This window comes from Protomyctophum bolini (genome assembly GCF_963924005.1).
Source record: "Protomyctophum bolini genome assembly, chromosome: 6".
In the NCBI taxonomy this organism is placed as follows: domain Eukaryota; kingdom Metazoa; phylum Chordata; class Actinopteri; order Myctophiformes; family Myctophidae; genus Protomyctophum; species Protomyctophum bolini.
This window is the reverse complement of record NC_137867.1, coordinates 15,633,065-15,660,962: the sequence shown is the minus strand read 5'-3', so window position 1 is coordinate 15,660,962 and position 27,898 is coordinate 15,633,065. Positions and strand designations below refer to the sequence as shown.

Sequence of the window (27,898 nt, the reverse complement as noted above, 5' to 3'; positions counted from 1 at the left end):
TCTCAGGTCAGAATGGGTTCATCAGACCAGTGTGTGTCCATAGTGGAAACCTCGTATGAATCTGATCTCAGGTCAGAATGGGTTAATGTAAACAGTGCGTCTCTCTCTTTGGCAGCACACGCTAGGCTGCCTCCTTCTAATTCTTATCACACTGCACCCGTCAAAGACCAGTGTGTGGGTGATACAATTGAGCTGGCTCTTCCTGTAAGGTCATTATGGGTTTAATTAATCAAACAGGCTCATTACTCTGTCATCTGTTCATAGCCATAGCGTAAATTGGGCACTTGGGGCTGACAGCCCATAGGGTGCAACCAATGGAAGTCTGGGAACCAACCTCAGACATCCCAGACCTGCTTATCACTGCTTTGTCCAGGGTGATCGTGTTCGGTAGGGTAACATTACCTTAATGTGTGATCGCAATAGGAGATGGCCTTAATGAGAAAGGCTAAGTGGAGTGTGCCAATGTGGATGTTATCGATGCCCTTGATGTAAAACATTGTCCAACTTAATGGTCATGGTCTAATGGAAGCTGAGGAATTCTGCAGTAGAAGGAGGATTTCACACAACCTGATGAATCTGTGGTGTGAAGAATGAAGATAAGCTCTTAAAGGCAGTCTAACCTGCTTCAGGCTTCATTCTAGAAACTGCTGAAAATAATTGATTATTATAATTGATAAAGTCGGAGAGGCTAAATAAAAAGTTGCATTAATTTGTTCTTCTCCACCAACAGGTTTCCTCTTAGCATCCTGAAGCTGTGGCCATGTCTCAGTCGGGAGAGAAAGGGAAGGTGAGCAAGGTGGAAGTTCCTCCCCATTACAGATGTTGCACTTGACACTCTGAAAACAAGACTGACTAAATACCTTAGGGATGAATACTCGGATAACGTGGTGGTGATTAGCACAACACTTGAGACCTCACATAGCACACACCCTTGGACAGGCATCCAGAGAGGATATCCTGTTTAAACGTGAGCGTTTCACTGTGGCTTTTTATTGCTCTCTGGAATTTTTTAATTGTACTCATCACCATCAGTCTCACTTTCGTGCATAAACACTTGCACTTTTCGACCAGGTGAAGAGATGACATGACATGAAGAGATGACAAATGTTTATGGAGGAACTAAAAACATTGCTGCACAAGTCAATATCTCCCAAAGTTCATATAATGTGTGGAAGCCATTTTAGTTCTTAAAATAATTTCCTTTTATTTGTAATCTGATTCTGTAGAGGTTTGAACTCTTACAGGAACTACACTATGCACGGTATTTAATATCATATTGTTTATGTCCCTCAAATGCATTTCTAATGGTTTGAGCCTAAATCATCACTCTGATATAACCAGTTCAAGTCATTTATGTCTGGCTTATAAAACAGTTTCAGCTGCAGTACCACATTGTCCTGATGTGGCTGGTGTCGCTATTTAGCCACCACAACTTTTTGGTTATACTTTTATTTCAGTCCATATATGATATGATATTACCACGTTCCGCGAGCGAAAATCAACACTGGCAGACATTGTAAACAAAGAGGAAATGCTAATTTAGGACTGAAGAAGCCAGAGGGGGAGGGATGTAGTGCGATACACTGTCTGGTACCACCACCAAATCAGTTGGCCTGTTCTGAGAACAATTTCCATAAAATCCCATATATAATGAGAAAGCCTGATTGTTCAAAATTTGGTATTTGTGGGGATAGAAGACATACAGAGGAGCCCCAAAAACACCAAAAAATGGGAAAAGTTGAAATTCCTTATTAAAAATGTAACTTATTTCGACCTTTGATCTTTTAGTTCCTTTACAAATGCATGTTGTGATTATACTGAAATGTACACAAACTTATGCTGTGTGTATCTTTTGTGCTGGACAGTTCCCAGAGGCAGCAGGTTATGTAGGCTTTGCTAATCTTCCAAACCAAGTGCACAGGAAGTCCGTGAAGAAGGGCTTTGAATTCACCCTCATGGTTGTTGGTATGTGATCACCTTCCTTAATAGAATAGAATAATTGAGTGACAAAGAAATGAATGAATGAAATACTGCTCTGCATTCCTTTCCTGTGTCGTCAAACTAGTATCACTGCATATTTGCCTTTCTGTATTGTAATGTTATTGCATGTTTCACAATATTGAATATGTGACATGATACTAGTCGGACTACTTTATTGCTGCATGGCAGCACATATTTTGTATGTTTTTATCTAACCTTTTGATGACATTTGCACTAGCAGTATCTCAGCAGTATCTCAGAAATGTATAAAAATACTGAGAATGTATTTGTTCACCTACTGCAGATCTTTCAGAGTTAAATGAACACAGAGGATTTTAATGTGCAGGCTGTTTGCTTGGTCCTTGTACATGATGTAGAAAGATCTATCTCTTATAGATCTTCTAGACTATATGTGATGTAGGCCAGACACAATTATTACACAATCGCCTAAACTCAATTATCTGAGATTATGGAAAACTATTTTGCATAAACGTTAAAAGAAAAATAAATGTTCATATTGTCAATGTTTTTTAAAGATCTGCGATTTCCACTATTTTTAAACCATTTTGAAAGTACAAAATTGTTAAATATGTGAGTCAGGGCTTTGTATATTGTTTGTTATTTCTTTTACTTAATTATCAAGTAAATTATCAATAAAAATGTCATGAGCGTGAAAACCCTAGTGATGTCTATAAGGAGTCGAGTGGTACTATTTTGTCATGTCTGTCTGCAGGGGAGTCTGGCCTGGGAAAATCTACTCTGATAAACAGCCTGTTTCTCACTGACCTCTACCCTGAGCGCTACATCCCTGGTGCTGCAGGTAACCACACTCGCACACGCACGCAGACAGGACTAACACATGCACACATACTGTAATAAATGAGACCGTTCTATTCCAGTGCCTCCAGCGGAGCATTATTTTAACTGGAATGTTGGGAATGTTTCTTGTATTAGTCTCAAAACAGACCCCCACGTCCCACCCCTAGGCCTACCTTATGACTTGACCTGGATTATTGTCTGGTTTCAAAACAACCCCAGCCCCTCCTTGGTTTTTTTTTTACACATCGAGTCCTTTATTGCAAAGGTTCTCTTAAATGGCACCCAGTGACCCCAGGGGTCCTTGAAAAGGTTGCAGGGGTTCCCCAGCAAAATTTGTTAATATAGTATCAAAACCAGTTGACCCACGTGAACCCAATTTTATACTTTGGCCAATCTGTAGATCGTCTGTTTCTGAAAAATCCTGAACAATTGTGAAAAATGTAGAATAATTTTGAAATTGTTAACAACACAGATTTCCTCTGGCCCCGGGCACAACATCTTTCAGATGGGGGTCCGTAGCCATTTACAGAAATTTGGTGGACGTTTTCATGAAAAAGTTTGAGAACCACTGGTTTATTGTGACCGAAGGCAGGGCTCAGTAGTCAGCATCATATTAAAAGCTGTGATCCTCCCAGTCCAACAGGATGATATTAAAATAAAATAGCTGGGAACCCGCCTAGGGTCATGGAACAACTCGCCGCTGTATTTTGACCCTCTCTCTCCCCGCTCTACCGACTCCGCAGAGAAGATCGAGAGGACAGTGCAGATCGAGGCGTCAACCGTGGAGATAGAGGAGAGGGGAGTGAAGCTTCGACTCACGGTGGTCGACACGCCTGGATACGGAGACGCCATTAACAGCCAGGACTGGTGTGTTTTCTGTGTGTGTGTGTGTGTGTGTGTAGGAGGCGGTAGAGATAACAAGTGTTTCCTGTTCATCGTGCTCTGCTCTCTCTCTCTCTTTCTATCTTCCTCCCCCTCGTCCTCCTCTCCTTAGCCAACCGACTCCAATTTCTTCGTGATTCTCTCCCCCGGTTTCTCATCTCTCCTCCTGTCCCCTCGCCAACTCTCTTTCTCAGATGTCTTCGTACTTTTCTCCCCTGGTTTCACACCTCCTCTCGCAGCATTCCCTGACTGTCCTCTCCTCTATTTCCTTCGTGTGTGTGTGTGTGTGTGTGTGTGTGTGTGTGTGTGTGTGTGTTTACATGGGTGTGTGCCACCTCCTTCTCATGCCAGTGGTGCGGTTGTTAACCCCCCCCCCCTCTCTCTCTCTTTCTCCTTGCATCCTCTCCTCCTCCCTGTCCCAGTTCCATTTCCTGTTGATTGTCCTGACATGGCTGTATTTGTACCCCTGAGACTGCATTCCCCTCCCCATGCGAAAAAACAACAACAAAACCTTAGAGACAAAGAGACAATAACACCAAGCATCACCCCTTTACTTTCTTTACATAGTGCATAACACAATGTATATATCATTGCTGTTTGCCAGAAACCCTGTTTTTGTTTTCATAAATGTATTCCCTATATACTTCATTGTATGACATTGTCACACAAAAGTATATAATATAGTAGATCTATTTAACATCTATATCAATAAGTCTGTCGGTGGGGTTTAATCCATTCTGGGCGGGAACCCCTTTTGGTGTTTTAAGCATTCAGTTCTACTTTAGCTATTGAAAAATAGCAATTTTTCATCGTGAAAATGTGGCGCAAATCTTTGAAAATATTAGCTTCTGGGGGGGTCCCTGAACTACATATTTTGAAATGGGGGTCCGTGGCCCAATAGAAATAATTCTGGGGGTCCTTGACTTGAAAATGGTTGAGCACCACTGCCATAGAAACATGGGTTTTTCAGGAATGTTTGGGGGATTTGGAAACCTTTTTTTAATCGACCTCAGTCCAAAATGGGTTAAGTATTTAACCAATGAAATGTATTAAGAGCCACAAAATAACTAAATGGGGTCCATTAGAACACAGGTCTGTCTCCTGAAAAGTAACAGGTTGTGGACATACAAGGTTTCCACCCGACAGCAACGATATATACCGGTAGTAAAAAATTCCCAGCGCTAACTTGGTATGTAATGAAATGGACCCATGGGGGTACATTTTGAAATGAACCCTGAGGATTTCCTGTGAATGTATATAATTACGTTCATGTAATTGTATATAAACATACAGTGGGAACGGGATGGATGGTGCATTAGATTGTTTCTGTGTATACAATTATGCACCGTATGTAACTGACCTCCATCTCTCAGCTCAGCTCAGCTGCACTATTTAATGTTCCAGGGGTCTGTGTGCTGTGGTTGTTGGGTCACTAACGTGAGCTGCGAGGGAACTAATGGTGTGTAATTGCTGGTTTGGGTTCTTAACCGCTGCGAGGACCATGCACACGGCACCATTGCGCATGTGTGCGTAAATGGTGGTTACATATTAAGGTGTTGGTTCTTAAAAGTGTGTCTGTCCGACAAAGGGTTTACTTTTATCGTCCCCAAGTTTCAACTAAGCAATGCTGAGAAGAGAGCACTGCACAACTATGGAATCTGTCATTCACATTTTGAACCAGCTCAAAAGGAGGCTAATTGATTGTGCGGATGCCTCGTGGTATAGCCAGCCAGTTTGTGCACAGACCATAATATGCTCCTTGTGATTGTGAGGAGCTGGGTTCAAATCTGACCCTATTCTCGGAAACCTTCAAACCACAGGCGTTAATCTGACCCTGTCTTGTCGGGCAAGTCTTCTGATCTCTCTGCTCTTGGTTTCTTGTCTCAGTCTCTACACTGACCTATGTGTATTAAAGTAATTGATTGTACCATTTGCACTGTGTACAAGAGAATATGAAAAGGAATGATCTATTCCAGAAGGATTCAGATTGTGGGATATCGCAAATATTATATCTATATGTGTGTGTGTGTGTGTGTGTGTGTGTGTGTGTGTATACACTGTATATAGATGTGTAGAGAGAGAAAAGTGTTGGGATATATATCTAGGCCAGCACTTGGAAAGTGCTGGGCGCCTAGATAATGACTCTTACTGTGCCTAGTGGCCCTGAAGGAAGTTATTAGTGGAAGTGGTTCAGATGTCTGATGGATTAGCTATATCCCATACTGTGAATGAGCATCACTCTCACGTCCCCTTGTCTCCCTAAGTGACCCTTTTCCTTAGATCGTTATTAAACCATCATAGACCTCATCATTGCTTGTTGTAAATACTGTTTAATAGACAGTTGCTTTATGTGAGATCTAGAGTTTTACAGCTGCCACTGTGTTTGTTGCTGCTTCTGATCTCAGCTTCAAAACCATCATCCAGTACATTGACAACCAGTTTGAACGGTACCTCCACGACGAGAGTGGCCTGAACCGGAGACATATAGTGGACAACAGGGTGCACTGCTGCTTCTACTTCATCTCTCCTTTTGGACATGGGTAAATACACTAAATACACACTTTCTTGATGACACCTTTTTGTCAGTAGCTCCTCTGTCCTGTGTGACAGATTTGACAGTTTCTTTCTTCTCTTTTGTTTTCCTCCCTACCAGTCTAAAGCCTCTGGATGTGGAGTTCATGAAAGCCATCCACAGCAAGGTGAACATAGTACCTGTCATAGCCAAGGCTGACACCCTGACGCTGAAGGAGAGGGATCGTCTCAAGAGGAGGGTGGGTTGGAGTCACACACTCACACCACACTCTGAACTGAAGAGAGACAGCTCTCCCCCCTGTATGGTCTCAGGGGGTCTTCCAGACCACTAACTCTCATTAGGTAGAACTTTAAACTTGTAACAAAGCCACAACGGGAATGTCTGTGCACTTGTTGCCAGGACATGAGGAGCATCAGAGGTCCCTTGTTATGGGTTGTTTGTGTCCCATTGCGGCTGTATGGTTTAGCAATTACAATTATGAACAGCAGAATAATAATGCTAATAATAGCAAAGTAACTTGTTTGGCACACTGTATCACAGGCAACTAGTGCAAGTCGGACATCCGTGCATTTGTGCACACATTTGCCTCCACTGGCGGTGTGTGTGTGTGTGTGTGTGTGTGTGTGTGTGTGTGTGTGTGTGTGTGTGTGTGTGCGCGCGCGCGCGCGCTTGTGTTTGTAGGTGTGCGTGCGCATGCAGAGGTGTGTACTTGCATGATGTTTTGACGATGCAGCCAGCTTGCCTCTGGACAATGAAAGATCCGCATAGAGTGCCAGGGAGGAAGATATAAGAAAGAGTGGGAAGGACTGAGGTAGAAAGACAGCGGTTTTTGTGTACGTGTGTGTGTATGTCTGTGCATGTGTATAATGGAGAGAGAGAGAGAGAGAGAGAGCACATTGCGTCCAGTCTCACTCATTTCCAGATGCTTCCTATTGGAACAGACCCAGGTGTCTGCCTGCCTGCACGCTCCACAGTTTCCTGCTGTCCAGTGCTGTGGGAAGAGAGACAGCAGTGTGATATAAGACACACACACACACACACACACACACCTCTGGAGAGGTGTGGTATGTTCCGCTGATAACCTTAACCATACACAACAGAGAAAGGCTGAGCTAATAGGATATCCTGCTTCTGTGATAAACTCTTCTCTTGAACATCCCGCTGCTCTGCTCTGCACTGCTCTTTAATGGACCCTGAGTCTGACGCTGTTGATTTATAAAATAATGAAACCTTTTATTCATGCTACTTTTCATACCAAGAAATGCAACTCAAATGGCCTCATAGTCATAAAATGCACATTTAACATAAATTAATCTGCTGAGAGTAGCAGAAGTGAGGGTGGGTCAGGTTAGGTCAAACCAATGCTAGCCCTAATGATGGAGATTTTTCTGTTAATTAGCCCAAATCCTCACAGGAGGAAGTGGTTTTCACTTGAGCATCACAGCCTCGGTTGAGTAATGTATCAACAGTTGAAAACAGTATTTTAGGCTTATGATTGTTCTATGTGATTATATTGGATAGATTAGGTCTCATTTTGTGTAAAATGTCTGGGTTTCCGAGGCTACCTTTTGTGTAACCTGGTTACACAAAATATATTTTAGCTTTCAGAAGTGAAACAGTATCAAGATATTTAGTCACTTCTCTATATTTTATTGTGTGTGAGTGTGACTCAGTTTGAGTGTGTTAATTGGGACTAGACATTTGTGTGATCAAATGTGGATCCTGCTTCTGCAGATAACAGATGGGGGCCAGTTAGATAAGCCGAACAAGACCGTGTTTGTGTGTGTTGATAGAATCCTCTGGTGAGCGTGAGATATTTTGTAGTCCATGTCATGGATATCTCATATCTGTCTGGGCCCTTTGGCTATCTGCAGGGCCTCCCATTGCTAGACCCTTAGCGACATGTTCAAATTTTGGGGTGCATCGATACCACCTTTTTGAGGGGCGCTAGCTCCTCCTATGTCCAGCTTTGAGTGTTTGTGTAAACACAAACATTGAAGACAGAAGTGTGTAAACACAAACATTGTGTAAACACAAACATTGAAGACAAAAGTGAGGACGCAAATTGTGATTGGCCGGCGTGATTGGGTGGGAGATGTGCCATTGGTTGAGACTGAGATGATGTATGATGATAAGAGCGCCCCTCACTTCACACGGGTGTGATTTTTGAGGGCCGCGGCCCGCTAGCCCCTCCTATAAGCAGCTATAGTGTTTAATGTTTGTGTTGTCTGAACAAACATTAAAAATGCCATTGACGATGAATGGAGAATTTACATTGTATGTGTGAGCAAAATCGGTGGGAACCCTTGGCCAATAAGGGACCACCATTCTTGATGATGATGTATGATGATTCGAGTGCCCCTCACTTCACACGGGTGTGATTTTTTTGTTTGTTTTATGTTTTGAAATGCCACAATTGAAACAACTGTTTGCATTTTGGCTTAAATTATAGTGAGCAACAGGGGGCACAGTTGGTAGTGCTGTTGCCTCACAGCTAGAAGGTCCTGGGTTCGATTCCCGCTCGGGACGCTGTGGGTGCTGGTGGCGTGTTTCCTCCTCCGCGTCATCAGTACCCATACCCGAAGGCGGGTTTGGCGAAAGGGCCTTTCTGTGTGGAGTTTGCATGTTCTCCCTGTGTCCCCTATGGGTAGGTACCCTCACAAAAAACATGCAGTAATCCTGGTCACTAAACTGCCTCCCCCTGGCCAGCCGGGGCGCCTGATGGAGGGGAAAGGAACTGGTTGGAATAACGCGTTCCTTCCACGCGCTACGTCCAACCAGGGAAACTCCCCCCTGTCAGGTGTAAAGGAGCAACTTGGACATTCAGGCATGAAGGAAGCATGAGTTCAAGTCCGATGCTCTCCCCTTGTCCCCCATATATGGGGGACTAGGTTGGTGGAGGGTGTGTTAGTGTGTAGAGCCCAGGATCACATTAGATGGGTGAAAAATGGGTTACAAAATCGTGGGATAAAAAATATATAATTATTTAGTTTAATAGTGAGCAGGATTCCCCTTTTGGAATAACATAACATAATCCTAAAAATAAGATATCTTTATTCAGCTATAGTGTAGAGTCTTGTCCTAACACGAACATTAAATGACATTGATAATAAATGTATGTCTTATGTGGACGAGCAAATAGGCTATTTTGTCCTGACACAAACTTACCTTAACACAAAAATGAATGGAGCGCCATAAGAGCTTCATATGGGTGTGATTCTTAAAATAATCATTACTTACGCTTTGCGTTCAGTTTATTTATTCGGTTTCAGTTTCCTAATAATCTTATTCCTGATTACAGTATTCAGAAAAAGAATCAGGATTATCTAGTCGTTATCGTGCATCCTAGTATTTTCCTGATACCAGTATCAGCATCTATACTGTATGCACCTCCTGCAATAAGCCAGATTTAATGACATTACTCCTCACAGTGGGAGTTGGCAGCATAATGGTAATAGGTTTTTAAACCATTTCCTGGAAGAGGAACATCACAGGCTGTCTGTGTTCACATTCCCACAGGGAGAGTACAAGGCAATGTCACATAACTAAATGGTATGTGGAGCAATATTTTCTTGTAAGTCCATGATGTGGTGCTCTACGTCTGAGACTTTTTGGGTCACGAAGAACCCGAAACGTTCCAGAACCCGTGAAGATGTGTGATGCTGTTTTGCTTATGTTTCCATTACTTTCCAAACTTTGTGTAGAACCGAAGTAGCCAATTTGCTCGTCTACATATGATGTAAATTCTCCATTTATTGTCGATGGCATTTAATGTTTGTGTTAGGACAAAAATCTACACTATAGCTCAATATAGGACAACAAAAAAAGAAAAAAAGAGTGAGCTTGTGCTTGTACTGTATGTTTGTTTCCCGTGGAATCGGCAACAAACGCATGCGTGGGCACGCAAACACACACACACACACACACACACACGATTGTGAGTCCAAGCATGAGCCTTCTATTGTCATCTATAAGCCAGGCAGAACTAAACAGTGATTTTAAGATATGTTGTTGAAGTAATGCTTCCTATATCAACAGTTGAGTTGAATCTGTTGTGTACTATACTGCTTTTCAACACAAAAATGTAAGGAATGCAAAAGTTACTTTCCTTTAGTAAATAATTACTTTTACAAATTTAATTGGCTATTTGAGAGCAGTAACTATATACCGGTAGCTAATGCCAAATACCGCTATAGGAATTGTGATGGAAAATATATTCATATTTCTTTTACACATTTTCCAATATGATTTACCAGCTCACAGTCACAACATGTTGCATTTTCACTGACCTACAAGCTCGAAACATGACACGTTTCTATAATTGAAGTGATTAAAACCAGGAAAACACAATGCTTATGCTGTATTGTGATATTATACCAGATGACATCTAGTCTGATATCATAATTATCTATATACTATAGTGCCCTACCCTACATGATCATCATGACCTTTTCCGAGTGTTAACTCTTCCACCCTCAACCCACTGACCTCTCTTCTGACCAGAGCTCAGCCTGCTCACCACTCCTCCCGGCATGGCCAGCCTCAGACCCACTGCCCCGCCTCTCATTCAGCCCTGGGAGACATGGGGGGCTGGCATGCCGGAGCTCTGCTCTACACACTAACACACTTTTGCTATGCTCCACCTGAAGGCTGAGGCTCACACGGCCAGTTTGTATAAAAGCACTGAGCCAGGGTGTTACGTTAAAGCCATGGTCACACTCACACAGTAGGCATTCAGGACACAATTCCACTCTGCAGTATCATAAGGCTCGAGATCCGCTAGGGTTCTTAACATTCTACATAACAACACATAAGTCACTCCAGCACCAGTGGATGTAATACCTTCTCTTGTCAGCTCAATTGTACTCTGTATATTAGTGGTGTTTTTGTGTCGTGACCTTCCAAGAACTTGTTGAGGGTTCCTGTGGTCCTTAAGATGAACAAAACCGTTTCCTGTTGCCAGTGGCCCCTCCACCCCGAACTACAGAGAAAGCCCTTGACTGTATTTCCCCCCCGCAAGCCGTTGTTTCTCTAACATGTACTTTTTTTACTTCAGAATTTTTAAGGGTGTTTTCATGGGCAGTGGTGGAATGGGTGAAAGAGGGACAGGAGACACACTGTGATAGCATCACTCAGATCTTTTCCTCTTTCCTGCTCAACCGTCCAAAACTATGATCTGTCCAATAGGATTGCTTCCCATGCTCCACTAAGTCTTCTCTTAACAGACATTTCCCAGTGTCTACTAACAAGCAATTAGTGCTAGGAGTTCAACAACATTGTACGCGCACATACACACCACATAAGGCTAATACTGTCTATATGCAGTACATCACCAAACACAAAAGCGCAGACAATAAATGTTGCATGTGTCTACAAAACTGGTACACAACATAGTGGAAAAATCTGAGACAAAGCTATATAATAGAATGCTGTTGAATCCTGGATGGGCCATTATTGTCAGGACATAATTCAGCCCATCGGCAACAAATTGAGATTCCCAAAGGACGACAAATTATCTAAAATTGGAAAGAGTGGGTGTATTGGGAGGATTTCACCAGCTTTTGTCTCATTATCCAACGTTTTTTTTTAATCGGCACGATGGCGCAGTGGTCCGTGGAATGATTTAATCATGCTGCAATGCACTGCTTGTTGAGATTGAAACCAAGCGGTCCTCAGGAGTACGTGCCTTGCCCCTGCCGCACAATGACATCCAGCTACAGGGTGGTGGACACCAATACATCAAATGAAGTCAGTAATGACAAAGCCTGGCGTTCGTTGCAGAATGATTAACGATCCTAATGTTTTTACCCCAATATTGATTAGTTTTATTCTGTACTTTGCCCAGTACTTTCTCACCATCGTGTAGGCCTACTGTATTTGTCTCCAGTAAATGAGTCGTTCGTCTTCCCGTCTTCCCCCCCCTCCCCCCCTGGATCAACACGGCCCGTTCTCTTCTTGTATTATTAGGGGGAAACAGCTTGTAGAGAACAATATAAGTTTCCTGCAATGTGTCAAGACTATTCCACCAACAAGACGCAGCCCACTGCCCCTCAGAGTACACGTACAGGGCCTTATGCACAAAGTGAACAGACCTCCTCCCTCCCTAGATCCTGCCCCTCTCTCTCTCTGACTTTTTGAGTTTTTTGTCCCCTTTGGTTCTACCTCCCTCTGTGCTATACGCTGTACGCTTTGTTTCATCCCTCTCTTTCCTGGCATTACCTCCCTCTCCCTTTGTATGTGTACCCTTCGACTTGTTCTTTATAAATCTCTCTCTAATGCCAATTTCCTTCGCTGAGGTCACAGCGGTCTGTAACTCATAAGTTGTCCTGAGCAGTATATATTGGAGGAGTTGATCCTCTCAGTCTGAGACCTGGCAGTCATATCCTGTGTGGGGCTTTAGTCACAAACCAAGGCTGCTGCTTGTTTTCTGTCTCAAAGGGCAGCACGGAGACGGGAGCTGGTTTGAACTGGACTGCCGACTGAGAGATGACTGAAAAACAGGGATACCTACAGTAATTGTGACCCTTCCATCACTACAGCTGTAAAACAAAAAAAACATATTAAATATGTTATTAATATGTTATTTCATTTGATTGATTGCGACTTTCTGGCCTTAACACATTCACCGCTATTGATGCAGAAATACAGTTCTACACCGTAGCCAATTCAGCCGCTGAGCGCCAATGCCGTAGATCTACAGCTTATGGTCCTATAGTGGTTCATGATAGCTCGCCATTGTAATGCTACATAAATTAGCATTAGGTTGCTAGGCAGTGAAGTAAACAGAAAATGTACAGTACGCAAGATGGCCTTTATTGCGTACTGATCAAAACAAGCTTTAGTTAATGGTCTATAACCGAAGTAGTGATCACTGATCACGGTAACACTATGTATTTGGAAACTCAAAGTAAACCCTACGTTCTGTCACGACACACATCTTAACATCCGGGTAATTTTTTGGGGTCCCGCTGGATCAAAGTGCCAATTAAGACCCGTTGTCTGCCAAAGCCATGATATTGCGACTTGTATCTTTAAAAAAAATGTATATGTTTTTTTTGTTGTGGCTTTTGCCTTTATTTTATATTTTTTATGGAGCGATAGATAGTAGGCTGACAGGAAATGGGAAGAGAGATGGGGGGGGGGGTGACATGCAGTAAAGGCCATGATGATCCATCCGAGGTTCGGATGTGATTTGTGATTTTTTTCATCGACATTACCGTTTCTGTTGAAAGGTAAACATCGTGAGCTATTGCTAACATTAGCTGTTTCTTCTTCTCTCTGGGAGACCGGGAGACCGGATATAAATGAGTAATTTCCGCTAGCAGGAGCTAACTACCTCCAATGACCACTAGGCGGCAGTTAAAGAGAATAGCTGGCAGTGAATGTTAAGGGACTACACTTGACATTTCACTCCAAAACAAATCATAATAAAATTGGCAACTAGCTACTGGCAGAACTTCACATAATAAATCATCTCATTAAACCCTCAGAAATAACAGGAGAGTGCTCCCAGCAGCCAAGCAGCTGAAGTGCTGCCCACCCCCAAACCCCTCCCAGCACCCTCCCCCCACCTCCACCGTATGCTCCTTGTGTGATTTAATGCGTGACCCTCCTGCTGCAGGCCTCTCCCCTAAGTCAGGGGTCAGAGAGGCCTAGAGAACCCAACTACCCCTCCGTTCTCGCAAACAAGGCTGAGCGTAGCGGACAATAGGTCAGTCGTAGTCGCGTACACACACACACACACACACACACACACACACACACACACACACACACACACACACACACGCGCGCGCGCACGCCTTCCTTCTCTCCTCTCCTCTTCTTCCTCCCCTCGTTGTCCTCTCCTTGGCATCTCCTTCCTCGTTTCCCTCTTCCAAGTATCTCTATCCTTTCCCTCGAGTCTCCACTCTCCCTGTCTTCCCTGGACACTCCGACCCACCGCCATCCCACCCCATGCCGTCATAGCTCTCCCCCTGTGTCTCCCTCTAACTTCCCCACCAACAGAGTGCTGTTTGCCTCCTCCGGGCGGCTGCCATATTTCACCCTGGCAGCCACGCTGTCACGGTTTTTCCCGTCATTGTCTCCAGCCAAGCGCCGACTCTCCCAGGCACTCCTGGGCCGCGCTCCTGCTCTGTGAACCAGCTCCACGGCCCCGTTGGGAAACATTAAGATCGCTTGCTGGCCCGGTCGCACCAGTGTTAACTTGTCACCAGGCTCTCTTCCCTGAATAGCTATCACACAGTAGAGGTGTGACACGTATGTACACGCTGGTGGGGGCTTGAATGTCAACCCAGGCAGCCGCAGTGAAGAGAAATTATGATGTGGCCATTGATTTAAATGTGTGGCAACTTTGATGTTGACCTCTTGGTTCCCTCTGTAAATGTGTTTCTCTGTTCTGCTGGTTTGTGAAGCCTACAGTGTCGCTGGCCGCATGAATACTGGCCAACATCCAGTACTAAAGGTTGAGGGCCTATTACCTCATCTTTACCTCATCGGTTACGTCTGCTCCTGTGTCGTACGTCCTGTGTGTGTGTGTGTGTGTGTGTGTGTGACTGTGTGTGTGTGTGTGTGTGTGTGTGTGTGTGTGTGTGTGTGTGTGTGTGTGTGTGTGTTCGTTCCTGTTCAGTTCGTGCCAGCTTTCCTGCCAGTGTCTGAAACACGGGGACGTATTTATTTTTTTGGCCTCCTGCAGTCATTGTGCTAGAGCATTGCACCACGCTTCTGCACATTTTGAAAACAATAAGTATGTGTTTCCCCTCATAGAATGAGCCCCTCTACTGCACACAATCACCTCCTCAAGTGAATGAGGTATAAGCCAATTACACTTGGAAAACAGTAGGTTTCCTTTGCTGTAGTCTATACTCGAGGGACATTTCTCAAGCCTGTGTCACGCCAATCGGAGAACCCATCGTCAAAAAATAAAGGACAAACAGCGCCCTCTTTTCCTTTCTCGAGAGACTAGTGTCACGCCAACCCATTAACTGTACGTGTGCGCGCATGCATGTTCTTGTGTTTATGGGGTCCTGCAAAGTGCTTTGTTGATCAGACCAAGCCCCTCATTGCTGGTCAAAACTCCTGAACTCATACTTTGTCTTTTGCAAAGGCAGCTTACACAAGATTACACGAATCCCCACATTGTTCCTCTCTGCACACTCTTTGATCAGCAAGAGAGAGATTTGGGTGGTCTTGACTGTACTGTAATACTCAGTCCAGACTCCAGACAGAGGGAGGGTGGGGGATCTCTCATTCATATGACGCCGACCTACTTGTTACCATGGTTATAGTGGTTGCCCATGCTCTTCCCATCGGGGCCTCCTGTAACAACACAAAAATCCAGCTGTTATGGCTCAGTCCAGACAGTCCATTCACGGCTCAGTTTGAGCTCTAACGCTGACACATTTGTGTGTGTTTGCGCGTGTGCGTGCACTGTACACGCGCACATGCACATTGGTTGGGTTTTAGTGATGTTGGTAACGATTAGCTCAAGTTGAGTTGATGATTAGGTCACGTGCACCATTTAGTGTGCAACATCTTCTGTTCTCTGATCCAATTGGAAGGCGCCTCTGTCCACACGGTGTAATGTCAGTAGTACTTCCTACTCCATAGTGTCTATGTACGTTGTGTTGGCTTTATGCAGTCGTTGTAGTGTGTACCAGGTATGTGTCGGGAATATTTGTAGAACGTATAGACTTATAGTATGGTACAGTATATTAAGTATGATACATGTATTTGCCACATATTTAATCCTGGTACTGCTTCTTAAATGTTCTTGTTCCAGAGGGTCTTTAGCCAGGCCTCCCCAGACTGACTGAATTCCCTCTCTGGCAATCCCCCCCCCACCTCCTAAATCTACAAAGCTCCATAAAAGACGCACGCACGCGTGGGCAGTGGGCACACACACGGGTACACGCACACATTTATACCAGAAAGGGGTTGTGTGTGTGTGTGTGTGTGTGTGTGTGTGTGTGTGTGTGTGTGTGTGTGTGTGTGTGTGTGTGTGTGTGTGTGTGTGTGTGTGTGCGCGCGCATACCGGAATGCGAGTGTTTTTCTGTGCCCTCCTGGCATTTGAGTGTGTGCATGTGCATGCTTTTGTGCACCCATGCATGTGTGTGTTTGTGTTAGGAGCCTGGTGCAGGGGCCTAATTCCCTCTGCCCCACCCTCAGATGAGGTATTGTCGGGGCTTCCTCGCTCAGACACCCTGCAGGCGAGAGAGACAGACTGTCCAAAGACATATCCTGGCAAGAGAGAAGCATTTGTTCTGGTCTGACCTCAACGTTTGCAAACTAAGTTTGGGGAACCACCGTTGTTGTGGGGGGGGGGGGGGGGGGGTGATTGTCCCCAATGTGCAGGAGTCAGTATTTTTCTTTTCATGTTGCCAGAACGCTGCTCTTTGTTTAGTCAATCTGAGCGGTTGTACGATCTCGCCAAAGCTAATCAAATATATTGACCCCTAACAGTAAAGACCAGTCCACACCAATGATTCCAACACAACTCCTTGCAACATCCAACCATTATCCCAAATGGTAGTTTCATTGGTGTAGACTGTTTGTTAAAGGAGAATTCCGGATCAGCACTGTTCTTACCACAATCTGACGTTGTGTCCAACAACCAATAGTAGAGGTGGGGAAAAACATCCATCTAGAATGCACTGGAGCTCAGAGCATGCGCTGGGTCATACGCTCGTTCTCCTTTTTACAGAAGAATATAATAACATCAGATTATGGTAAGAAAAATGGTTTATCTCCTTTAAGTCATTGTCATGCCATTCCCATGGTCCATTCTGTTGCAGTTGGCAGGCAGGCAGCTACATTTGACGTTGCATAAACGATTATGTAAAGGTTTTCAATATGCTGGTCGTTCCACAGCATGCCAAGACCCTGCTCCTATTTTAAGGTTCCCACATATCCTAGAAAACCTGAAATTGTTGGGCTTTGGAAAATGACTATCAAACTTTTTTTCCCGCTTTAGCAACTTTCTGCATGTTTCACATCTTCACGCAATTTCACCGCATAAAATCACATAAAAACCTGAATATAGTATATATATATTCATTTATTTTTTATTTTTTTGGGGGCTTTTTGCCTTTATTGATAGTGGAAAGTGGAGACAGACAGGAAACAAGGGGAGAGAGACGGCAAATACAGTTCGTCAGGAACGGGACTCAAACACATGATGCGCTGTCAGGCTGCATTAGGAGCTTAGGTGCCTGGCCACTAGGCCGGCCTGGGTCAAAACCTGCTTTAGGAGCCTAGGTGCCTGGCCACTAGGCCGGCCTGGGTCAAAACCTGCACTAGGAGCCTAGGTGCCTGGCCACTAGGCCGGCCTGGGTCAAAACCTGCATTAGGAGCCTAGGTGCCTGGCCACTAGGCCGGCCTGGGTCAAAACCTGCACTAGGAGCCTAGGTGCCTGGCCACTAGGCCGGCCTGGGTCAAAACCTGCATTAGGAGCCTAGGTGCCTGGCCACTAGGCTGGCCTGGGTCAAAACCTACATACTTCATTGCAAAATCAACCCTAACTGGGCTGACCAGAGGCCCGCCTGGCCTTACAAATTAGCACACATTTTACGCCCTACCCGACCCGAAAACGTTTTAAAAAAGGTCCATACATGGGCATTCCCAGACCTGTTGTTTCAGCGCGACCTCGCCCCGTTGTTTCCGCGCTTCTCGCCCTCAGGGCGTCTTACTGGTGTAGATCAGTTGATAGTTTATGTTACAATGCATTATTATCAAATATGAACACATGATAATTACTTGATATGATATTGTGATATCGATATACGGTAGGTGTGGGTCATGTAAAATAGCCTGGTTGGACACTGATCTCTTAACGACTTAAGTCCTATATACTTTATCATACTGTATGACGAATGGCAAAAATAGCCGATAAAAATTAAATCCCCAAATAAGGACGCCAGGGTCAGTGTGGTTAAAAAGAGTGAGAACCCTGTCTTCCTCTCAATCAGAGTCTGATTAGAGTTTAGGGATGCTGTTTGATTGTTTCTTTTTCATTGTTGATTTCCTCTGAAGGCTCTGGTACATATTTCCACTTCCAAGTATTGTTCCCTGGTAGAATCAGAGTTTCACGTGTGCACGCCGTAGCTGACCAGAGACCAGAAGAAGGCTCTGCTGTGTCAAATTGACACCTGAACGGGCATTGCCATAAGTGTGTGTGTGCATTATTGCACACAGATTACTATGTGGCTTGTGTAATCCCGTCTTGCATTTGTTTTCTCTGTGCCGATTGTTTGTCAGCTATTTGTTTGCTTCAGAAGGTGTTTGTCTGGGGTGAAATTCTCATCGCTTTGTGGGTGTTTTCTTTCTTTTTTTTAGCTGTACTGATATTTCCGTGGCTTTTCTTGTAAGAGATTGAGCAAACACGTGAAAATATTATTCCCCGCTACGAGGTTGACGTGTTGATATGTCTGATCCCCTGTAATGATGGGTTTATACACGGCTTCGTTGCGGTCGCAAGTTTTGGTGAAGACCCTACTGTGTAATTTCCCGCAAAAGTGCTTAGCAATGTCTCCCATGTCTTTTCCCTGGGCAATTAAAGCTATGTATAGACATGCAGGTACTGTATGCTATATTTGTCTGGTATGGTCACACAGCCAGTCTGAAGAATATGGCCACACAATGTGGAAATATGTGTCAAGAATGATTCAGCGACGCTTTGTCCAATTTGCCCGCTTATTTTAACTGGACAACATCGGCCTACGTCCACTCCCATACTTATCATTACTGTTAAACTTGAGGTAAAACGTTCCACAAACAATGCGTCATTTTTGATCACGTAGGCCAGCAGGCGAAGACAATAAATCTTTGGCTTCCTATTCTAATTAATAGTGAGGCATAGTCCTGGATGGCATTGTTTGGCTTAGGCTCTGATATCACTAAGCAGACCTGGGCAGCCAACCATAACAGTGCAGAAAGAGAGAGAGGAGAGAGGGGTGTGGGGGGTATTACAGTCCAACAGGATGGTCATAAAATCAAAATGGCTACCTCTGCCAACATCTCTGTGCCAATGAAAATACACAAGTACAAGGAGAAGAAAGAGAGACTTGCGGAGCAGCACAATCAGGGGCCTACGTTATTTACACAATCAGCAGGAGACAAGTGGGATTTGGAGAAGGCAATGATTCTGACATCTGATCATCTCTTGAGAGGTCGTGATTATAGGTGGCAGGCTGTAGTAAACACACGTTAGCGTCCACGGTAATCCAGGCAAATAGACATTAGCAGCTTTTGGCTTTAGCGAGGTCTGGAAAAGCATGATGGCAGAAAACGGCCTGCTTGCTTGTGCCATGACCAGATGTAGTTTCTGGATGTCTAATGGTGGATTGCATTGGCACACACACACACACACACACACACACACACACACACACACACACACACACATTGTACTGACATTGTGTTAGACAATCCTAGCCTTGACACAAAAGTGTTACGGTAATTTCCTGCGTTGGTTGCTTAAGTTCTTACATTTTTCTTCCAGTTTGTTCCTGAATCTTCGGGTGTTTAAAGCTGCTTTTGTTGTTCTTTTTTCAGTCCATTGTGTGAAATATATGTTTATTTTCCCATGTTTCCCCAAATTCTCTAGTGATGTTTATGTTGGAAGGGTCAGTAAAATAAGTGTGTGTGCGTGTGCACGCAAGTCTTTGCCTTTTTGTGAGTGTGTGTGTACTATATGTGTCAATGTACGTGCACGCACTTAAGCGAAACGGACAGAAGGTCTGGTCCTGTGTTATGCTCGCTCTCCTCGGAGTCCTGCAAAGTCTGTTTGTTTTTAGATCTGCCCCGCAACAATACCCTACTCTCTCCACACACACACTATCTCACACACAGTGTGCGCTCGGTGGCTCGCTGAGAAAACAACAGGCAGCCATAACAAGGCCCATAACTGTGGCCCAGGCCACTCTATAGGAAAACCTGCTCTCACTTCCCAGGCTCCTGGCTGACTCACCACTGTCCTTTATAGATGACATGAAAGTCCCCAAAATGTCAGGGAAACAACGCTTGACATTTTTTGGCGCAGTTACATAAGGCTACATTGTGTCTTTGTGTGAATTCGAAAATTGGGCTCTCACAAAAAAACAAAGAAAGAATGTACCTTTGATGTTTGGAATAATAAATATTCACATCTGTCCCCTGTATACCGGCAAAGAAAGCGCCTTTGTTTCAGGTTGTTTCTTCACCGGTAGCCTACTGAAAGGATTAAGGGTGATACATTTGCTTATACATCCTTTATAGGATCAGGATGCATGGAAATAAGCATGTACTGTATACACACACACACACACACACACACACACACACACACACACACACACACACACACACTGCCTTGCCTCTCCACGTGAACTCCTCTTTCATGTCTCCCCCAATGGGGCACTTTAATTAAATGTACTGTATGAGTGCTGTAGAAACAGTTCTGCCCTGTTAGTCTGCTCTAAGTAATATCCCCTTTAGGATTTGGCTTTCTTTTAGGGTCAGAGCTGCAGTACTATTATGCAGCTACAAAGTGTATGGAATGAGTGTTCGTATTTCTTCAGTGGTTTTGCTCCAAAAAGAAAATCAACATTGCCTTTTTAGAACATGAACCCCATATACTCAAATACTGTTCCCCTTTCCTCGACTGTTATCAGAGCATCGCTGAAACCCATTTTTGGGTCAGACACAGACCCTGTTCTAAATTCATATTTCCACTCTTGAGTATGAGTTGCGCAGTTTGGCCAGTGTTTTGACCCCTGAACACAAACAGTGTGGAGATGTCAGGAGGTCATGTTGGGTCCGTGACCCCCTTTGGCTCACCCTGTGTTTCCATCTTGTAGGTCCTGGATGAGATCGCAGAACACGGGATCAAAATTTACCAGCTCCCTGATGCAGACTCTGACGAGGATGAGGAGTTCAAGGAGCAGACCAGAGTCCTCAAGGTGAGAGAGCTGCATAACTGGTTAAACACAGCTGTGCCCCTTTTTCTGAAAGGAGAATGGGCAGTCCACTAATAGTTGTTCTGTATTGTGATGGAGCTCAGAGAGATAGCATAAGGGAGGTGGTGCAGGAGAGAAATTATCTGATGGGATTTCATCCGAGGCCTTTTAAGGCGTTCCTGTGGTAATATATCAAATTCTCCAGTAAGATAGATGTGAATATGAAAAATTCCTTAGTGAGAAAGTGGAAATATTCTCATTAGTTGATCTCATTAGTTAGTGTATGTGTGCATATGTTTGTACTTTATATGTCACTCTGTCTGCAATGACACGCAGTATCATCATCTGATCATCTGTGTCAAATCACAGCACAAGGCCATGAAACTCCATACATTATTCTCTAACTAAACATCTGGCTTATGGTGCAATTTAATTGAGTGGACAAACGTTAAGATCTGCGACAAGCCATATGGCTCAACTATGCCCACCTGTATTTTGTTTAAGCAATATTACACGAGAGGGTGTTCTTTATCGTCATTATTGCATGCCTGCGATACTGGGCTCACAGGGCGAGTTCTGAAAGGCTGCTCAGAAGTGTATTAATGACGATAAAGAGCACCCTCTCATGTAATATTGCAATTATACAACAGTTACCCTTAAGATAGTCGCTAAAATAAATCATATTTCTTTAATGACAGATGTAGCCACTACGACCACAAATGCCCCAAGAAACTCACTAGCCTAGCAACCCAGTCTCCTGAGCTCTGGGAAAACAGAGCAGCTGATTGCTTTATTTCCATTAGGTGTTCCTATACTGTCGTTTAAGCACGGCTAGAATGCCTGTTTCAACCAATCAGATTGCTTCCTCGAAACGACCTGTTGTATAATAAATATTTGATAACAATGTCATGGTATAATTCAATTTATAATATGCTGTTGCTTCCTCATGACATCTGGCGTGTGATTCCCGATGCTTTATCTCCCCCCGCCCAGGCCAGCATTCCATTTGCCGTGATCGGCTCCAACCAGCTGATCGAGGTGAAGGGGAAGAAGATCCGTGGCCGTCTGTACCCCTGGGGGGTGGTCGAGGTGGAGAACCCAGAGCACAATGACTTTCTCAAGCTACGAACCATGCTTGTGTGAGTCTGTGTTGGAGTGTTTAGATCTATATCGAACTACATCTTTTTGACTGGATTAGTTGTAGTTTTAGCCTTCAGTCCAGGCCAGCTCTCCATTTGGTTTTGGAGAAGCTCTACTGCCTCCTAGAGTGAAATAATGGTATAGCATCTTTCTTTGTCTTTCCTTTTCTTTTTTTTGCAGGACCCACATGCAGGACCTACAGGAGGTAACGCAGGACCTGCACTATGAGAACTTCCGCTCGGAGAGACTCAAGAGGGCTGGCAGGTGAGAAGGTTTTGGCCAAATGGCTACTCTGTTGCTTTGTTTCAACCATAGACTGTAAAAAGAATATGGACAAAGCGTTCTCCGGGTCTGATATGGACGTAAGATGAAGCCTGTCAGTCCTTGAATTGTAAGTCGCTATCTTTCTAGATCTGTTTGGGCCCAGCTGGCCATTGGCTGGCCCAGACAACGAGGCGGGACTTCCCCCCTTCTTCTTTGTCGGTTTTTATTTTGACTCGAACGGGGGTGGATCGCGATCATAGACTGTAACGGTAGCCACGCCCCTCAGAACATACTCTACTTTATGGTCATTTTTTTAATAAATGGGACCATAATTTTCCAAAAAGAATATTATGACATGAGAAATGAGACTTTAAACTAGTGACTGGAAGCAGAAAGTATTCATGACCATGTTTATTAAGGTAATACAGTCTAGGTGAAGTTGGGCCCAAATACATGGACTTCTATGGGGCTATGGGTTTTTTTGAGCCCAATGACAGCGCCACAACAGGCCATTATATGAACTTTCATTTCCTTAGTGGCTTCACAAAAAATCTGTCTGATTGCCCCCCTGGTTTCAACCCGCGTCAGTGAGGTACTGATGTGTTTTTGTCCCCTCAGGGCCGTGGAGGAAGATGTGGTCGACAAGGACCAGATCCTGCTACAGAAAGAGGCTGAGGTGAGAATCTCACACTCACTCACACACACACACACACACACACACACACACACACACACACACACACACACACACACACAGACCCACACACTCAATCATAGGCCCTCATTTATCAATTGAGTGTAAAATCTGCCCCAAATTTGAGTGTAGGTTTCGTAGTACACCCACGTCGCCACGGCATTTATAAAGTGATCGCAATCAGCTGATCCTTCCTTAATTTCTTTCCGACGTTAATAAATGTGACGGCTGAAATCTATCTTGCACGGCCTATGAAATCAAGCCTCGCCCTCGTTTTTGCGACATGAACAATTGCAGCACGACCTTGGAAACCATAGTTACATGACGAAAAAGGTCAATAAAAACGTTTCCCCCGCCTGCCCTGCCTTGCCTTGCTGCCCACCTCACCCCCCCTCTCATACACACACAGACGCACGCAACTTGCAAGGAACTTGCAAGTTAGTGAACGAAAACCTGAACCTGTGATTCTGTGAAGCATTCATTAAATAACATTGCTCACGTCATTGGAATGAGTTTGGACACGCCCGTGACAAATGCTGTTTTGCAAATAGCTGCATCTCCTCCTCCGCTCCTGTTCTGTCTGTCTCTGTCACTGTCGTGACCTGCATGCACGTTCATGATATTACTGTATATTAGACCGCCTCCCTGCGCAGCCTGGGTGGGTTAGCCTACCTATAGATCCCCATTTGCGCTGGATCAGCAGTCACATTTATTGGCATTCGAGCACGTCGGGTTTATCCTTAATTTAAAGGACGAGACGTAACGCGAGAAATTACAAAAAAATCACGTGTATTATTAGTTTTATACGTTTTAGGAGTGAAAACATCCGTTTAGATGCCTGTGACAGCATGTCAGCAGTTCAGACAATGCTGCTCCACTTGTGTACGACAGAAAAACAGATGGTCAAAACGTGATTTTTGTCCTGGCACACGTTCAATTTCAAGGTTTTGCGGAAATGGTAAATTCCAGCGTGCACCCATATTTTGGCGTACGCCGAGTTGATAAATGAGGGCCATAATGTCTATCTTGCTTAGCCTCTTTCTCTTACACACACATGCATCTGTACAAACAGAATAACCTTGCACAATAAGTATTTTACAGGCAATGCCATGTAAAACTACTTGCCCAAGTTTGCATATAATTTCCTTAGCTCATTTGTAAGTCTCTATTCGTTCAAGTTATTTCCCCCTGTTCACCTCTTTTTTCACATTGTTTACATCCTGAGTCATGGTGCCTGCCTGCCTGCCTGAAATAGTCCACCCCCATTCCCTGGTTGCTCTTGATTGGCCTGTTTGTGTCCGGCCAATGTAAAGCAGCAACAGGGTGGAATGTAATCAGTGCTGTTGGTAAACACAGATGCCAGGACAGGGTGGGTGACATCAACGTCCTGTTTCGATGGCCTAATGATGGGAATGACCTAAGTAAGGAGTTGAGGACAAAATGCTAGCTGCTGGGATGGGTTTGGGAGATCTATTTCCTTATTCATAGCACTTTTTTTTGGAAGGCTGGAGATAATTTTTTCACAATGAATGAATATGCTGTTGTAGTCAATCTGCATTCCTGCTACAAGCAGCTTGGAATAGCAGGGAAGCTTAGTTTCGAGTTCTTTAAAAACAATATCATTGTTCACCGTAGATGGTCGTGACACTTCACTGCATACAACAATTACATCAATGGCATTTTTGTGTAAAGTCTAAAGACTTGGAGTGTGTGAAACACTTGAAATTCTTCCCTTAGCCACAAGATGGCAATATTCTATAAAGATAAGGTTCTGTAGTCAAAAACAATTTAAAATATAAATAATTATTAATTTGCATTACAATGCACAAAAGATGCATTCAACTTTACCGATGACAATGCAAAACACTATCACCTTTGGGAGATGTTGATTGTGCAAGATTAGCAGGGCAAGTTCATTCAGTATTTAGTAGTGTTGTGTGTGCAGAAGTTCCATCTAAAAGTAATATTGATTGCAAGACTCCACTCTAATAATAATAATTCTGTGGTCTGTCCCCCCAATCTGTAGCTGAGGCGCATGCAACAGATGATCGTACAAATGCAAGCACAGATGAAGATGAAGGCGGATGAGTGAGTGAGGGAGTGAGGGAGAGAGAAGGAGGCGGCTTTTCTGACTGGCTCCCACTCAGCCTTCTCTGGACCCATCAGTGCTCAGTGAGCACTGAGCAGTTGGTTGCTCACCCTCCATACATCCATCCATCTGTCTGGTGGTCAAATATACCTTATTGATGCCTTTATCTAAGTGCTATATCACATCAAACATAACTTGTGTCAATCTATCGATCCTGGCATTGGCCGGCCTGCCTACCTATCGGCCCTATTTTGGGATAAGGCAGGATTACAATATAGAAATGGTACAGGTGGTAGAGTCACCAACACAAAAAGCCCTAGGGGATCTTTTGTAGTCCTTTCTACTCAATCCATCAGTAATGAAGTGGTAATGAGTTCAAGTTCAAATGTATAGAAAGGTAATCATTCTGTAGTTTTTAACTTTTACAGGAAATCAAACTACAAAATTGGCCTATGGTTTCAAGCCCCTTTAAGTGGTCACATTGCATCTCTGCGGCACTGGCAGTGATAAACGGTACTACGTTTCAGAGATCCCTGCCGTTTTTGTTTGCATGTTTACAAAAAGGAAGCTTGTAGATACTATTTGTTTAATTTCATTTTGCATCAGCAGAGTGTTCAAGTGATACTCATTTGCCCATATCTACGGCACCAACTCTTTATGAAAACTATTTTAATATATTACTGTAACTTAAAACTATAAATGTAACTTGTTTGCCTGACATCACACAAATGCCTTTAATTCTTAAACTAAAACCATATAATACTTTGACCGATGTCCCGCAGAGGACTATACTTGTCGCTCCTTTTTTACCTCTACACCAAATTATTTCACAGAAAAGCAGATCTACAAGCTCACAACGGAAGTTCACAGACATATTTTTGGTGAAAGTTAGAAAAGTTATTTATAGACGCTATATGATTCATGTGGTTAAACCCTCAGTGCCGATCCGTGTTCCGATCAGTGTTCGATCCGGACAAGATTCATGTGAGCTGGATTCTGTTTATCCTGGTATTGGTGCCTAGAGAAATTAGAATCACTGCATACCTTTACTACCTTGTTCGTGTGCAACCCTAAATGTTTATTATTTGTCTAATTCTAATCCCGATATAATGACATCAGTACTCAGATGGTAATGGTTAATGGACTTTAGTTTAGTTTATTCTGTCTTCATATGATCAAGTTAAAGACACCAAGATGCCCTGTCATTGTATTAATCAATTAGTGATTAATTAATTACTTAATTGTCCTGTTGCTGATCATGTTAAAAAACTATGTGAGTCCACATTTTCCTCTCTGGTGTTGTGTTTGATATGCCATATTTTTACACTACAAGTATACAGTATGTTTTCTGATATTTATTGAATAATTGACAATCTGGACCTGCAGTCTTCTCGCCAAACTATACTCTTGTTACCAGCCGATTATATTATGCATTATATATTTTGTGTGGTGTTCATCACTGTATCAGATTATATTATGCATTATGTATTTTGTGTGGTGTTCATCACTGTATCAAATTCCATTTTATTATGTGACATTGTTTTGGTCTTATATCTATTCTTTTTTTCTACACAACGTTGTCTTTTGAACCCTTCCAGAAAGATTATATTAACCACAAGGCAACAGAGACCTGTTTTAGATGTCTCATTTTTTGTATTTCTTTCCTTTTATTAAATAAAATTGCGTTAGATACATTTGCTTTTTTATTTTATGTTATCAAATGTACTTTAAGCAAGCACACTTTTGTCTTCCAAGGAGTGTTTTACTGCAAAGGTAACAATGACAGATTAAAGGTATAGGGTAAGTGATTTTCTTTGGTTAAAATTGACTAGCTTTATATTCTGATAGTACTCATTGCTATAGACCACACTAGAGTGTTTGTCCAGCTCTTTATTAAACAGAAAATGCATTTTCCGGTCGTGATACTAATTTTATCTAATCAGGACAGACAGAACTCAAGACAGGATACTGTTTGAGTTCTCTGTGAAACACAAAAAATGAAGCTGATAAATGGGTTGCCTATACTCCTGAATTAGCCTCGGTCCCGCTAGGCTTACTCATTTGCGAAGAGACAAATGTAGGCCTACAACCCACCTGAAAATTTATATTTCTTTATTAAAGAGACGGAGCTAACTCCTGTTGCTATAGCAATTATTATATTATCAGAATATAGTGCTTTAACCTTAATTATGTATTTGTAGGCCCAACTGTAATAGTTGTATATTTTCATGTTTTTACTTGTATCATGGACCCCAGGAAGACTAGCTGTCGCCTCTACAGTCAGCTAATGGGGCTCCATTCAATAAACAATAACTAAAAATATCAATTAATTAATGAGACGTGCACAGTCAGTGTGCACCAGGGTGTGCACTGGCTGGGCCTGCGTTATTATGCGGGGGCGGAGTTTAGAACGACGTGGCCCCGCCTTCAGACCCACACGGTCCTTCGCTGCTTTGGATGAGAGGGGGTTTGCGTTCTCAAGCCGTCGGTTCGGTCATTCAAAGCTGCGAACATGACGGCCAACATACGATACAAAAGCCGCATCCCGGTTAAAACCGGTATG

The 27,898-nt window shown here is 43.5% G+C and overlaps 1 protein-coding gene across 2 annotated transcripts in view; it reads left to right on the top strand.

Moving 5' to 3' along the window:
* Window positions 1-27,033, top strand: part of LOC308317328 (septin-2) — a 30,804-nt gene extending 3,771 nt beyond the window's left edge. For both annotated transcript variants that reach the window (XM_080766251.1, XM_080766252.1), the window contains exons 2-12: window positions 731-787; window positions 1,866-1,965; window positions 2,714-2,800; window positions 3,543-3,666; window positions 6,087-6,221; window positions 6,335-6,452; window positions 21,050-21,151; window positions 22,142-22,287; window positions 22,469-22,552; window positions 23,171-23,228; window positions 25,273-27,033. In XM_080766251.1, coding sequence (XP_080622377.1) covers window positions 761-787; window positions 1,866-1,965; window positions 2,714-2,800; window positions 3,543-3,666; window positions 6,087-6,221; window positions 6,335-6,452; window positions 21,050-21,151; window positions 22,142-22,287; window positions 22,469-22,552; window positions 23,171-23,228; window positions 25,273-25,338 — 1,047 coding nt within the window. In that variant the 5' untranslated portion in view covers window positions 731-760 and the 3' untranslated portion in view covers window positions 25,339-27,033. The remainder of the gene's footprint in view (window positions 1-730; window positions 788-1,865; window positions 1,966-2,713; window positions 2,801-3,542; window positions 3,667-6,086; window positions 6,222-6,334; window positions 6,453-21,049; window positions 21,152-22,141; window positions 22,288-22,468; window positions 22,553-23,170; window positions 23,229-25,272) is intronic.
* The last annotated feature ends 865 nt before the right edge of the window (window positions 27,034-27,898 follow it).